We start from the raw sequence: 12021 nt of genomic DNA, 5'->3' as shown, positions 1-12021 counted from the left end.
GACATTCACAGTCTATGGCTCCAAAATTGGAGGCTTGATTTAAAAACCAGCAGCGACAAATGGATTCTCTCGGTGGCAGATTAGTCTCTGAGGAGCAATAATTTGGGGATGTGAACACTGGCATTGGAAAGCAGTAGATCCATTCCAAACACTTACTCCAAGGTTAATGCCCTACAAACGGTGTTGAAGATGGTGATGAAAGATTGCAAAGGCAGCTGTTCGTTTGCTATCAAAATGTTGGGCCAGGCCATGAGCTGGAGAACTCAGCTCGGTATTGTGGTTGACAGAGGCTAGTGGGCTTTTACTAAAGGACTCGGAACTAATATTAATGAGGAGGAAACTCTTGGGCTTCAGTCATGTTCATTTTAGTACCTGATCCTGAGCATTTTCAGTTCCTGTTAACCTCAATGGGAGCTACTGTTCTCAGCCCCCTGCAGTCAAGCCTCTTACTAAGGTTTGGGATATGTTCTCATGGTCACCCTTTAGTAAGGACTTACCAAAGCCATGCCACCCTTTGGAAAGAGAGTCCGAGAAGGTGGATAACTTTGGGAAGATTAAGAATACTTTTTTTTTTTTCTAGTGAGGGGAACATCTACCCAGGACTTGTCTTCACTAAATGGTGGGTCAACACTACAGTAATCAAACCACTGGCAGTTGATTTATTGCATGTGCTTAGATGTGACAAATTGACCCCTGAGCATTTTCCTGTTGACTCCATTACTCCACCAGGAGAAGAGTAGATGTAGTCAACAGGAGAGCATGTGCTGCCAACTTTATCTCATGGACGACTCCAATGTAAGTAAATCTAAGCACATCAATTTCAGCTACACTATTCACGACGATCACGTATTTTAGATTGATGGGTGGGCGTAGTGTAGACTAGGCCTTAGCCATAGCACAAATGATTCTGAACAAAGAAGCACCAACGAAGAAAGAGCTCTTGCAGATGGGAAGGGGAGCTGTTGTTTTCATCTCTTTTCCAAGGATATTCCGATTCAGATTGGTAGAGCAAAAGGATTGCAAAGCATTGATGGGAGGCTCTTCTTCGTCAGACATAGAAAAGGAAGCTCACACTAGTGATTCTGCTGTTGTGCTGCTCACTGGAAACTTTACAAACTACCACACTTAATAATTTGCCTTTTCTGCCTGTTTTTGTAACAAACACTCCCAGAACCGCACTGGATTTCAGTTGATGTCAGGACGGTGATCTTAATGGGTGGCTTGATTTCTGTTCCTTGAGATTTATTTCGAAGTGGATGCTTGTGCTCGAATGTTTCTGATAGCATCAAGTATCGGAGAGAGAGCCATTTTAGTCTGTAGCTTTGAGAACAAGAAGTCCTGTGGCACCTTGTAGACTAACAGATAGATCTGTTAATCTATAAGGTGCCACAGGACTTGTTGTTCTCTGATAGCATCAGTGTTTGACGGAAATTTCTTGTGCATTACTGGAAGAGGAAACACTGTATAGAGCAAGCTAATGTTATGCTATTGACTAAACTATAAGTCTTTTTTTAAAAGCATGCAAAGGATAATGAAAAAATACTTGCTTCTCATTTGGGCTGCTTCCTCTTTTCTTGGTTACTTTTGACCCTTGACATTCGTTTGTTAGGTTCTTATCATATTCTCCCCTGTGGTTAATATTTATTCCTTGTTCAAGGTCTAGTTAAAATCCTATAAACGCATTTTAAGAATAATTCCATAAGAAGGTGGATTTCCAAGCCTTTGACAGCTTGGAGGAGAGAAGAAACATGAAATCAGTCACATACCCTGGACTGCTTGAAAGAGGCAAGTCTGCAGCCGGCTTTTGGCTTTCAATGTATTTTATATTTCTGTGATCAGCGAATATCCTTCTGGGGGATACCTAGGTTGGGTTGCAATGAGATTCCGCATTGAAGGACATTCAGGCTATGAGAGTGGGGAGATTTGATTGCCAGCAATGTAGAATTCATGCCAAACCCACCAGTTCTGGATCACTCTCAAAAACCCATCCTGGCCGAGACCAGCTAGGGAGAGGAAGGAAGCTAGTGGGTGACTTTGGATTGAACCCTGTGATGAAGAGTTTGAGCAGTCATAGATAAGGCTAACTAAAATTAGAGCACTAGACTTTGGTGCATTTGACTTCTTTACAGCAACCTGCCTAATGATCTAGTACTAAAACTGAAGGGCTGCATCACAGAGCTGGTTGGAGGGGGAAAAAGGCAAAACCAGATTAGCAGAATATGTAGTTCCCTCAAAGTCTAAACCCTTTGTGAAATCCTGTGACTGTCACTTGACTTCCCTTTCAAGGAGGGATGGGAAGAACAGGAAAAAGTTCTGACAATATTGAATTGGTTTCTAACGTATTTGCCAGGAAACATTTGATTTTTTTTTTTTGTTCTGAAACAATTTGTTCAAAGCTTTGGTTTGTGTTAGAAGTCTGAATTTAAAAAATATGAAAGTAAATGTTTTGGTTGTCCCAAAGTGAAGGTGTGGTTTTTTGGTGGGGTTGGGGGGAAAAGACTAATTTCCAAATCTTGAAATCTTCAGTGAAATGAAACTTCAGCCTTCAGCACAGCTCTACTACTTTACCAAGGAGCAGTTAATCATTTGGAAGTTAGGTATCAATGTCTTATAGACAGGCATGTATGTAGTACTGGCTACCTCACACTCTCAGGTTGTGAAGACCAAGACTTCAACAGGGTTCAAAAAAGAACTATATACATGCCTGGAGGTTAGGTCCATCACTGGCTACTAGCCAGCATAGGTAGGAAGGGTGTATCTAGCCTCTGTTTGTCAGAGTTTGGAAATGGATGTCAGGAGAGGTATCGCTTTGGTGATTCCCTGTTCTGTTCACTCCCTCTGGGCGTCAGGCATTGGCCTCTGTCGGAAGACGGGAGACTGGGCTAGACGGATCTTTGGTCTGACCCAGTGTGGTTGTTCCTATGTTCATGTCAGTACCCAAAGCACTTTTTAGAAGCATTAACTAATTCGTCTTCACAGAACCCCTGTGAGTGAAGTGCAGCCTATTGAATATGATTTACTTTGGTTGGGACTGCTAACGGATATCTCTTAAATGACAGTGACGGAAGAGGACAGTGAAAACTGAAGTTCAAGGGCCGTAGATCCATTAACGATGAAGGGAAGAGCATGGAGATGGTTTACGTTTGAGGGGTGGCATGTTTCTAAGTGGAACTCCCCCTTCCTAGCCAGTACACAATCCCTAGTGGGCAGGCAGATGACCTGTATAATTTCTTTCCGCTGAGAAAGCAGCCAGGCTGCTGGCATAGCTGAGCACTCTGTCATTCACTTGGTAAAGCAGCAGAACAAACTTCTGATGCACTTAGATGAATTAGTGAGAGCTGGAAGGCGTCTGTTCCAGTGGAAAGTTACGTGCTTGGCCTGTGTTTGTTTCTACAGTTGTTAAAAGGCTGGCTGACTTGGGGAGGATTTGCTGGTGTGAGGTAAGCTAATTTGACTTTGGGAAAATCTTGTTCCTAAGGGGAACTGCTATGAAAATAACCCACTCTGTCCATCTCCTGCTGTTGTCTCTCTCTGCGAATCCCTCAGAAAGGACAACCCTTGCGCTGACCTTCAGCTTCCTTACTGCCAGGTGCTCATTGAAACAGGTGTCTTTGTCACTTGGCCAACCCGGGACCATGTCTCTCCAAGTATGGAATAGACAGGAACTACAGCTGTGTAGAGCACATCTCCCAGGCGGCTGGTACCAAGAACTTTGGACTCTTTGAGCCATCATGCAGACCCATGGCGGGAGAGAAGGTGCATAGGATCAGGGTGAAGAAAACCAAAGCGAGGCTCACATTGTGCTCTGCACATCTTAGTTCACCATGCACTAGCCACAAATTAGGATGGCATTCTTGTGGGCAGGCTGCACTACCTCCCTAGGCCCACCCTGATGCTCATTGCTATGTAAGCTCCCAAGGTAAAAGAGGACGACTGCCTGTGGGACATACGCACAGCAAGGGCTGTGCACAGCAAACACCCATAGAGATACCTCCTGGATAGCAAGTTGGCCAGAGGAAACGGCAGAGTAGACAGCAGATCACATGACTCATGGGTTCATTGACAACCACCCATAGTCCGTGGACTCACCAATTTCTACAGCAGGTCTGCTCCAGCCTGCTCCCATTTTATTGCACAGGACAGACCCGCTCCGAACCTACTGGCCAGCCTGCAAAGGGCATGGAGAACTAGTAAAACGTCCCATGTGAGTTTAGGGTTCTCCATCTTTGGAGGCTAGGCAGCCACATCCCCACAATAACTGGAGTTGAGCTCTCCGCTCCTGACACGAGGATGCATTTCTTGGCACATATCCTGTCTGCTTCTCCCCCCCTTACACCTTCTTCCAGAGCCTCTTGTGCTGAGTTAATTAGCCTCTAACTCTTGCTGGCCTGGCTCTATCAGTTGGGTGCAGTTCCCAATATCAGATGCACTCTGGGGAACTGATTTGCATTGCAGCGACCAAAGCCCTGGCCCAGCTGCAGTTCCTCAGGGTGTCAGCCCTACCTGCCAGGGCAGGCCCCCTCTTGCTGTCCCCTGGCCGGCTGCTGCCTGGGACCCCTGCTGCTTGTTGCTGTCCTGGTAGAGGAGGAAGAGCTGTTACTGTGGCTAGCATCTTTGTTACTTCCTGGCCAGGCATGGTTGCCACTGTCATGGGGGAGGAACAGCAGCATGGAGCAGAGCTCCCTGCAACCTCCACCCCAGCACAGTGCCTTTTGCATAACCCCTGGCTTGGTGTGGAGCTTAGCCCTGTCTGGAACCCCACAGCTGGAGTACACCCAGGGGGATCTGGGTGCATCCCCTGGGGGCTGGCTGACACAATAGGTCTTCCCACCTGTCTCTCATGGCCGCCAGTGTGTGCTTCCAGAGGTGAGGACAAGCTTCACCAGCCCCCTCAACCTTTCCCAGAGAGGGGTCTTGCAGGAGGTGTTCCCCCACCTTCCCTTCACCCCTGGATCTTGTCATTAGGCCCCTGTACCACAAGCCCCTGCTCTCTCCCAACTGCTCCGCCTGCGTAACGTGAGCAGCAGCGTTCCTCGTACCATGAGCGTGGGGGTGGCCACCCAGGAGTTTCAGGTGCCGCCCAGCTGCCTAGCAGAGCACCCACAGCACCTCGGCCAGTGTCTTGGTGCACGTAAAATTAATTCTGCCCATGCAAGGGAGAAATCAGAGGGAACCCTGCGGCGTGGCTGCAGCACCTGCAGCTGCCGTGTTTCCCAAGCACGCCTCGGACACAGCTGCGCACACTGGTGCTCCTCGCGTTCGCTTCCTCGCCCTCGTGAGCCTCCCCGGCGCCCAGCGGCAGAGCTTCGTGCCAGTCTCTGTCCGACCCTGCTCCTGAAGTCCACTCGGCATGTGGAGCTGTGAGCTAGTGCAGCGCCTTGCACCGCGTCCAGCCCCTTCCCCCCTCTTGTCAATGGTGCACTCGGTGCTCCCCCGCCTCCAGCCGCGATGGTTCCCTCCGCGCTCCCCCTGTCCCCAGCCCCAGATGGTTACCCCCGAGCCTGGAGGGAGGAGTCCCCGCGCGCAGCGCATGCGCAGTGACTGAGGCCGGAGCCGCCCGAGTGGCAGCATGAGCGGGGAGCCGGCGGTGCCGCGGCGTCTGCTGGAGGAGCGGGTCCGCGCCTTCCCGGGCTTCCCCGCCCCCGGCGTCGTCTTCCGGTGCGCGCGCGGGTCGGGGAGCTGCAATGGGGGGCGGGGCTGGGAGCTGATGGGTGAGGGGGCGGGGGAATGGCTGCGGGGGGGGCTGCAATGGGGGGCGGGGCTGGGAGCTGATGGGGGAATGGCTGTGGGGGGGGGCTGCAATGGGGGCGGGGCTGGGAGCTGATGGGGGCGGGGGAATGGCTGCGGGGGGGGCTGCAATGGGGGGCGGGGCTGGGAGCTGATGGGGGAATGGCTGTGGGGGGGGGCTGCAATGGGGGGCGGGGCTGGGAGCTGAGGGAGGGGGAGGGGAATGGCTGCGTGGGGGGCTGGGCTGGGGGGCAGATTAGGGGGCTGAGGGAGAGGGTAGGTCGGGGAGGGGGAATGGCTGCGTGGGGGGCTGGGCTGGGCTGGGGGGCGGGTTAGGGAGCCGAGGGAAGGGGGAGGGGCAGGTCATGGGGAGGGGGGCGGGTGAGGGAGTTGAGGGAGGGAGGAGTGTAGGGAGGATGGGATGGGGTGGGGGCAGGGCAGGGAGCAGGTGGATGAGGGTGGGGGGGCTGGGAGTGAGGTGGATTGGGGTGCTGAGGGAGGGACCCTGGGGCAGGACTGTGGGGGGGAGAAGCTGGGTGGAAATACACTGCGCAGTATGTGGAAGGAAGAGCTGCAATCTCCTGCTGCCCTGGCACTGGGATAGACCTGTTTGGCCTGTGCTGGACTTTACCCTGCTCCCACTGCACCAGACAGCCCTTGTCCCCCCCACACTGCAGCAGCTCTGCTCCTAGGCTTTTGTGGCCACTCACTCACTCAGCAGCTAGGTTAGCTCCTGCCAGCGGTTACACGTGGGAGTTAAGTCATGGGGTGCAAAGCTGAACTGGCACGTAGCTTTGCAAAATCAGGAGGCCTCTCCGCCGGCATGGTCTTATCTGAGCCGCATCGGTAGAGTCCTACCATATTCACAGCCCCGAAAAACATGTCACGGATTGTGCAATCTGATCTTTGGTGTGCTGGTTCCCTATACGATATGGATTTCCTGGCTATCCACACCCGAAAAGGAGTTTCCAGGAGAGTTGTGAGGTTATTTTGGGGGGAGTTGCTGTATTTTACCCTTATTTCTATACTGCCTTCAGAACTGGGCGACTGGAGGGTGGTGGCTGCTGACCGAGGGCCCAACTCTGTGGACCAGAGCACAGAAGTGAAGGTGGCAATCAATACCGTGCCATCGTTGTTTCTGTGCTGTTGCTGGTGGCACATCTCTGCCTTCAGAGCTTGCCTTCTAGACACCGCTCCCCAGCTGTCCAGCTCTGAAGGCAGCATTGCCACCTGCAGCAGGGCTGAAGTAGGGATAGCAGCACCACCACCCACATCTACTTCTTGAGTGAAGATTCCTGCAATTGATTACACCGCCATGACATTTCAGATTCAAATAGCTGCCATAATGAAATGTACAGTTTTTAAGATACTGCGACCATAAAATGGACCATGAATTTGGTAGGGCCCTGTTTATAAGCTGTGACTGAGAGTGGTCAGATATATGTATTTTTTCAATGGGCTGTGTAAACTCCTTTTGTATATTCCCAAATAAAGGTAATTCTTAATGAGGGCTCTTTCAGCTTTTTCATATGGTTGCATCAGCATGAGAACTCTTATTGTAAAAAGGATGACTTTCATTGTAATTATAAATGTTATTTTTCCATCAGGTTTATTTTCAAAACATCTGAACTGTTTTGGCTTAGACGTTCTCAAAAAAATTCACCATCTGGAAATTCTCAGCCTGGAGTGTAAACCCTTTGGAAAGTTCTTGGGAATTGTAGCCACAGCAATTGCTAGCTGTCCAGCTAATACATATTTCTTCAATCATTTCTGAGTCTAACCATTGTTTCAAGAGATCTTTTACAGCTATTACAAAGCCATGGAAATGCAGTGATCACTTAAATCCACTTGTAGAAACCAACCTTCTTGAACATGGGGAGGGTAAATGCAGGCCCTGATTTATATAATGCTGGTTTGGGTTTCTGGGAAAACTCATTTTCTTCTTTTATTTTTAGTGATATCACCCCTTTGATAAAGGATCCTATAGCTTTCAGAACTGTGATTGATCTTTTGGAAGCTCATTTGAAGACACGCTATCCTCTGATTGACTTCATTGTAGGTGGGTAATTTGATAAATGTATAATGAAACATCTATAAAATACAGTACAGAACACTAATCTCTATCCATCCAGAGAGTGCACAGTAAACACCCTCTCAGTGAACATTTGGCAATAATTTCTCTTATTTAAAAAGATCAAATAGCAGTAAGCAGTGAATTAGCCACTGTTGTAAGTGAATTACTACCTTGTCTTGCTTAGTTTATTACTTGCCTTTAAGCCAGGACTAGTGTATAAATAACAAAGACTCAAGCTGCATTTCCATTGTCTGCTTGTCGTAGGCTGACTGGTTTCAGACCAACTATATCTGTGCCTCATGTAGATAACTGTTCTATTCCAGCTAAAATGTTGTTTAAGGATGTGGAGAATGATGAGATTTGAGAGTAACTCAATGTCAGTGAGTCCAGTTCAGTTTTTAGGGTCTGTGATCACGTGAACCCATCCTGATGTGATACTGACTTCCTGGCCCTACAATTGAATTGATATTGAGGCTTAATTTCTTATCAGTATAGACAAGAACCAGTTCGCGAACTAGTAGAAGGTGCTCCTAACATAGACCCCATGGTGATACACTTGGACACTCTAGGTCCTGGGCTACATTTCATAAACAGTGCAAAGTAGGCAGGACTGAAAGTCGGTTTAAATAGCTGTTAGAATCCCTGAGCACAGGAAAATAACTGAAACATGGAGCCTTTGCAGTGAGAGTGACAGCTGAACAGTTTCCCTCTGTTAACTCTGCTCCCTCTAGGTCTGGATTCTCGTGGTTTCCTCTTTGGCCCAATTTTGGCACAGAGACTAGGGATTGGCTGTGTGTTAATACGAAAAAAGGGGAAGCTTCCGGGACCCACAGAATCTGTCTCCTACGCACTTGAATATGGCGAGGTAATAGCCAGAAGAGAACTCTTGCTGGACACTGCAATAATTTCTAACATGTTTGGTGAGATCACTGAGCTGCTTTGAGGTTCAGGAGGACAGTGGTGAGGTGAAGCCTATCTAATAATAATTGATGTTAGAAATTTTCACACCCACTAAAGCCCTTCTGGGGTTAGTGGTGAGAACACAGCATTGGAGCCAGGAGCTCCAAATGCCATTCGGGCTGTGCCGAGGGACTAGATCCTACTTCATAAGAGTGGTGAGAGAGTTAATTTTGCAAACTGTGCTGACATCTCTGGATAAAAGGTACTGAGTCCAGACAACTATTTGCTGAGGCTTAAATCTGAATATATGTGTTGTTAAAGACTGCTGATTTTCAGGGGCACTTAGTTAAAGTGTTGAAAGCATGTCTAGTGCTTCTGGAGAAAGGCCAGTGGAAGAGAGAGGAGGACACAATGGTGTTGCATGCAGATAATCCATTGCTTTTTCCCATTCTGGCTTGTTTCAGTAAATGCTCCAGTTAAATGTTCTTTTTTATGGTTTTAGAGCAGGAAACGCTTATTGTGCCACAGCTGGGTTCATGCCTGGATGAGAGAGAGGCATGACTGATGCTGCTGAGGTAGTGACCGGTGAATACCATTGAGGCAAGCTGTCCCCTGCACAGCAAAAAGTTCTGTGGGAGTCATAAGCATTGCATGGGTCAGTCCGTATGTGGAACGGGCTCCTTTTTCTTGGAGGGCAGAGGAAAAAGTGCTTCCATGGTTGGCTGCTTATATACGGATGCTACAGGGCTGAAACCCAAGACTTTTCACCAAAGCCATGGGAATCCTGATCATACGCACTACACCAATGTATTGCATACAGGAGTTCCAGTCTCATCTGGGGTGCTGTTCTGGGAGAGCTTCGCTAGCCAAAGAATCCGAATACACTGGGATCTCCTTAAGCTTGGGGCCTAGTGAGGATTTTGTTCTTGCTGATGAATGCCCTGTCTGCACTGTGCATCTCAGTGCTTTCAGAAGCAAAGTTGCCTTTTCGACCCTGCAGGCTGAACTCGAAATCCAGAGCGATGCCGTGGAACCAGGGAAGAAAGTGGTCCTCGTTGATGATCTGCTTGCCACCGGAGGTAAGAGCAGTCACTGAGTGAAGTCTGCTGCAGGTGTTGCTGTGCTGTAACTGATATTACTCATCCTCGTTAGGATTCTTGCTGCTCACACTGCTTTGGAGAGAACAGAACCTCTTTTTGAAAGTGAGCTTGTGCCTGTCTGGCGAGAGGAATGCAGCAGTCAGCCAATTGGGGGTTTATATTGTGACTGTGCTATGCTATCTGCAGTCCCTGCCCTAAGGCCTGCTGGTGTCCAGCTTGGTTTGAAAAGTAAAAGTCGTGTTGAAATCTGTTGTTTCATTCTTGGCTTTACAAGGTGAAGTCTTAATACTTTTTGAAAATGGCAAGTTACCTGTTTGCATGCACACTCTGCTGCTTGTCCCCATGTGATTAGTGATGGTTTAAAGTTGGAGCCTATGTGCTGTATTGGCTTGTAATCTTTGGAGTGATTGTATCTCTTTGCTTAACATGTCTTGTGCAGGTACCATGGGTGCGGCTTGTGAACTGATGAAGAAGCTGAAGGCTGAAATCCTAGAGTGCTTGGTGGTCATAGAGTTAAAATCTCTGAAGGGGGCAGAAAAACTGAAACCCTTCCCTGTGTACTCTGTGCTGCAATATGACTAACGATCTTCAGAGCCAAAAAGGCGACTCTGGTCTGATCGCAGCTTTTTTTCTTGCTGCAGATCTGCTACTGTTTTACCTCAATCAGTTATTTGACGGCAACAAACACATTAACCATTGTTGGGTGGGAGGAAGGGAGGTGTGAACATGTTTGCCCCCATTATATTCTGGAGAGCTGGTAAAAACACACTGTGGTTCCAGTGTAGATACTGAACTGGTGCTAAAGCTTTTCATGATTCTGTTTATTTTTCAAGCCAAGATTAAAACTTCCCTTTAAGGATTTGAATCTGTAACTAGTGCTACTCAGGGTAGTCATGAACTAGGTGGAGATCGGAGGCGATGCCTCGTGTGCCAAAAATCGTCAGTGCCATGCTGAAGACTTTGCACTGGGCTTCTTAGAAATACCAGAGAGAGCAGTGAATGGTCAGAAAACAATACATTTGCATATGGCTTCAGAAGGTGGACTGAAATGTTCTCTGCTTTCCTTTGGGATGCCACATGTGTTCCTTCCAGGCAGGAGAATGGGCCTTTCATGTGGGAAAGGCAGAGACTGCAGATGAGTCATTAAACTAACCCTTCCCCAGTCTTCTGAAAAGCAAAGGAAGCTGCTCCCCGTCACTGCCAGGGCAGCTGGGCCTCTCTTGTTCCAGCTCCATTCTGCTAAAGGTACTGCTCTGCTTATGCTGGCCTTAGTCAGGGGAAACTGACAGCTGAAAGTGACTTGAGTAAGGGGAAAAGTTGTCCCTTGATGTAAACTCCCCTTTAGCAGCCTTTGTATCATTCTGGTCTCAGGTTAGGTTTTACTGTGTACTGCTACAGCTGTGGATTTGGTGAGCAATGAGGAATGACGTTGAGATTTACTTGTAGAGGCACAGAGTCCTCTCATGTGACCACATCAGTGAACACGAACATGCTGTCAGAGGACTTTGGTGCGTTACCCCCTTTTACTTCAGCCACAGGCTTGGGTTATAGCAGTTCTGTCAGCCTTGTGAACTGTACACATTGGTATTTTTCAGTTCACAGTGCCAATGGATCATGCTGGCTTGTTCACTGTAAGAAATGTGTGTCTGTCCCCAGTTCATTGTGCCCATCCTATCTCAGGCAAAAAATGCATCTCTTTTACACGCTCCTTTCTATGGATAGTAAGTGCCTCGGTAACCCTTCAGGTTCCACCATTCCGAAAGCTTAGTCGGCACTTTTTGATCCCGCTGTCGCCCCTCCCCACCTAGCCAGTCCGCTTCCATGTTTTGAAATATTCTCCAGTATGGGACAGCCTAAAAGGGGAAGGGAAAGTGGAACCATGCTCACTGTCAGTATGAGCTCTAATATTAACAGCATTCTAACTACTAGTGCAGACAGTTTGATGGGCAGATTTTTTTTAAATAAAAACCACTAATGGCGGTGTGTGATCTGGGTGGAACATTGAGTCATGTTATAAATCAGAGCCTGGGTATCAAAACCTCCTTAGGGAGGAGAAAGGATTCTTTGGATGGTAACTAAGCTTTGTAATGGCCGTCTTGATTCTGTAGCTGATTAGTAAATACTGACTTTTTAATTCTCAAAATTCTGCTGATAGGATGAAGTTGGTGGTTATTTCTGGGAGCATTTCTCATCAAGAAACCAGCATGCAGTGTCATTTTT

At 48.1% G+C, this 12021-nt stretch overlaps 1 protein-coding gene across 1 annotated transcript; it reads left to right on the top strand.

Moving 5' to 3' along the window:
• Positions 1-5502: 5502 nt before the first annotated feature.
• Positions 5503-10660, top strand: APRT (adenine phosphoribosyltransferase). The gene is made up of 5 exons (XM_075008609.1): positions 5503-5658; positions 7683-7786; positions 8533-8666; positions 9702-9780; positions 10241-10660. Exons 1-5 carry the CDS (start codon positions 5570-5572, stop codon positions 10381-10383), a joined length of 549 nt encoding a protein of 182 aa, XP_074864710.1. The 5' UTR covers positions 5503-5569; the 3' UTR covers positions 10384-10660.
• The last annotated feature ends 1361 nt before the right edge of the window (positions 10661-12021 follow it).

Source organism: Carettochelys insculpta, chromosome 14 (assembly GCF_033958435.1).
Source record: "Carettochelys insculpta isolate YL-2023 chromosome 14, ASM3395843v1, whole genome shotgun sequence".
Classification (NCBI taxonomy): domain Eukaryota; kingdom Metazoa; phylum Chordata; order Testudines; family Carettochelyidae; genus Carettochelys; species Carettochelys insculpta.
Note: the sequence above shows the minus strand (reverse complement) of the source record. Positions and strands in the feature narration are given on the sequence as shown.

Coding starts and splice junctions, on each gene's coding strand:
- APRT (XM_075008609.1), top strand. CDS start 5,570: ATGAGCGGGGAGCCGGCGGTGCCGCGGCGTCTGCTGGAGGAGCGGGTC. Junction 8,667..9,701: donor ACGCACTTGAATATGGCGAG/GTAATAGCCAGA, acceptor TCGACCCTGCAG/GCTGAACTCGAAATCCAGAG. Junction 9,781..10,240: donor TGATCTGCTTGCCACCGGAG/GTAAGAGCAGTC, acceptor TGTCTTGTGCAG/GTACCATGGGTGCGGCTTGT.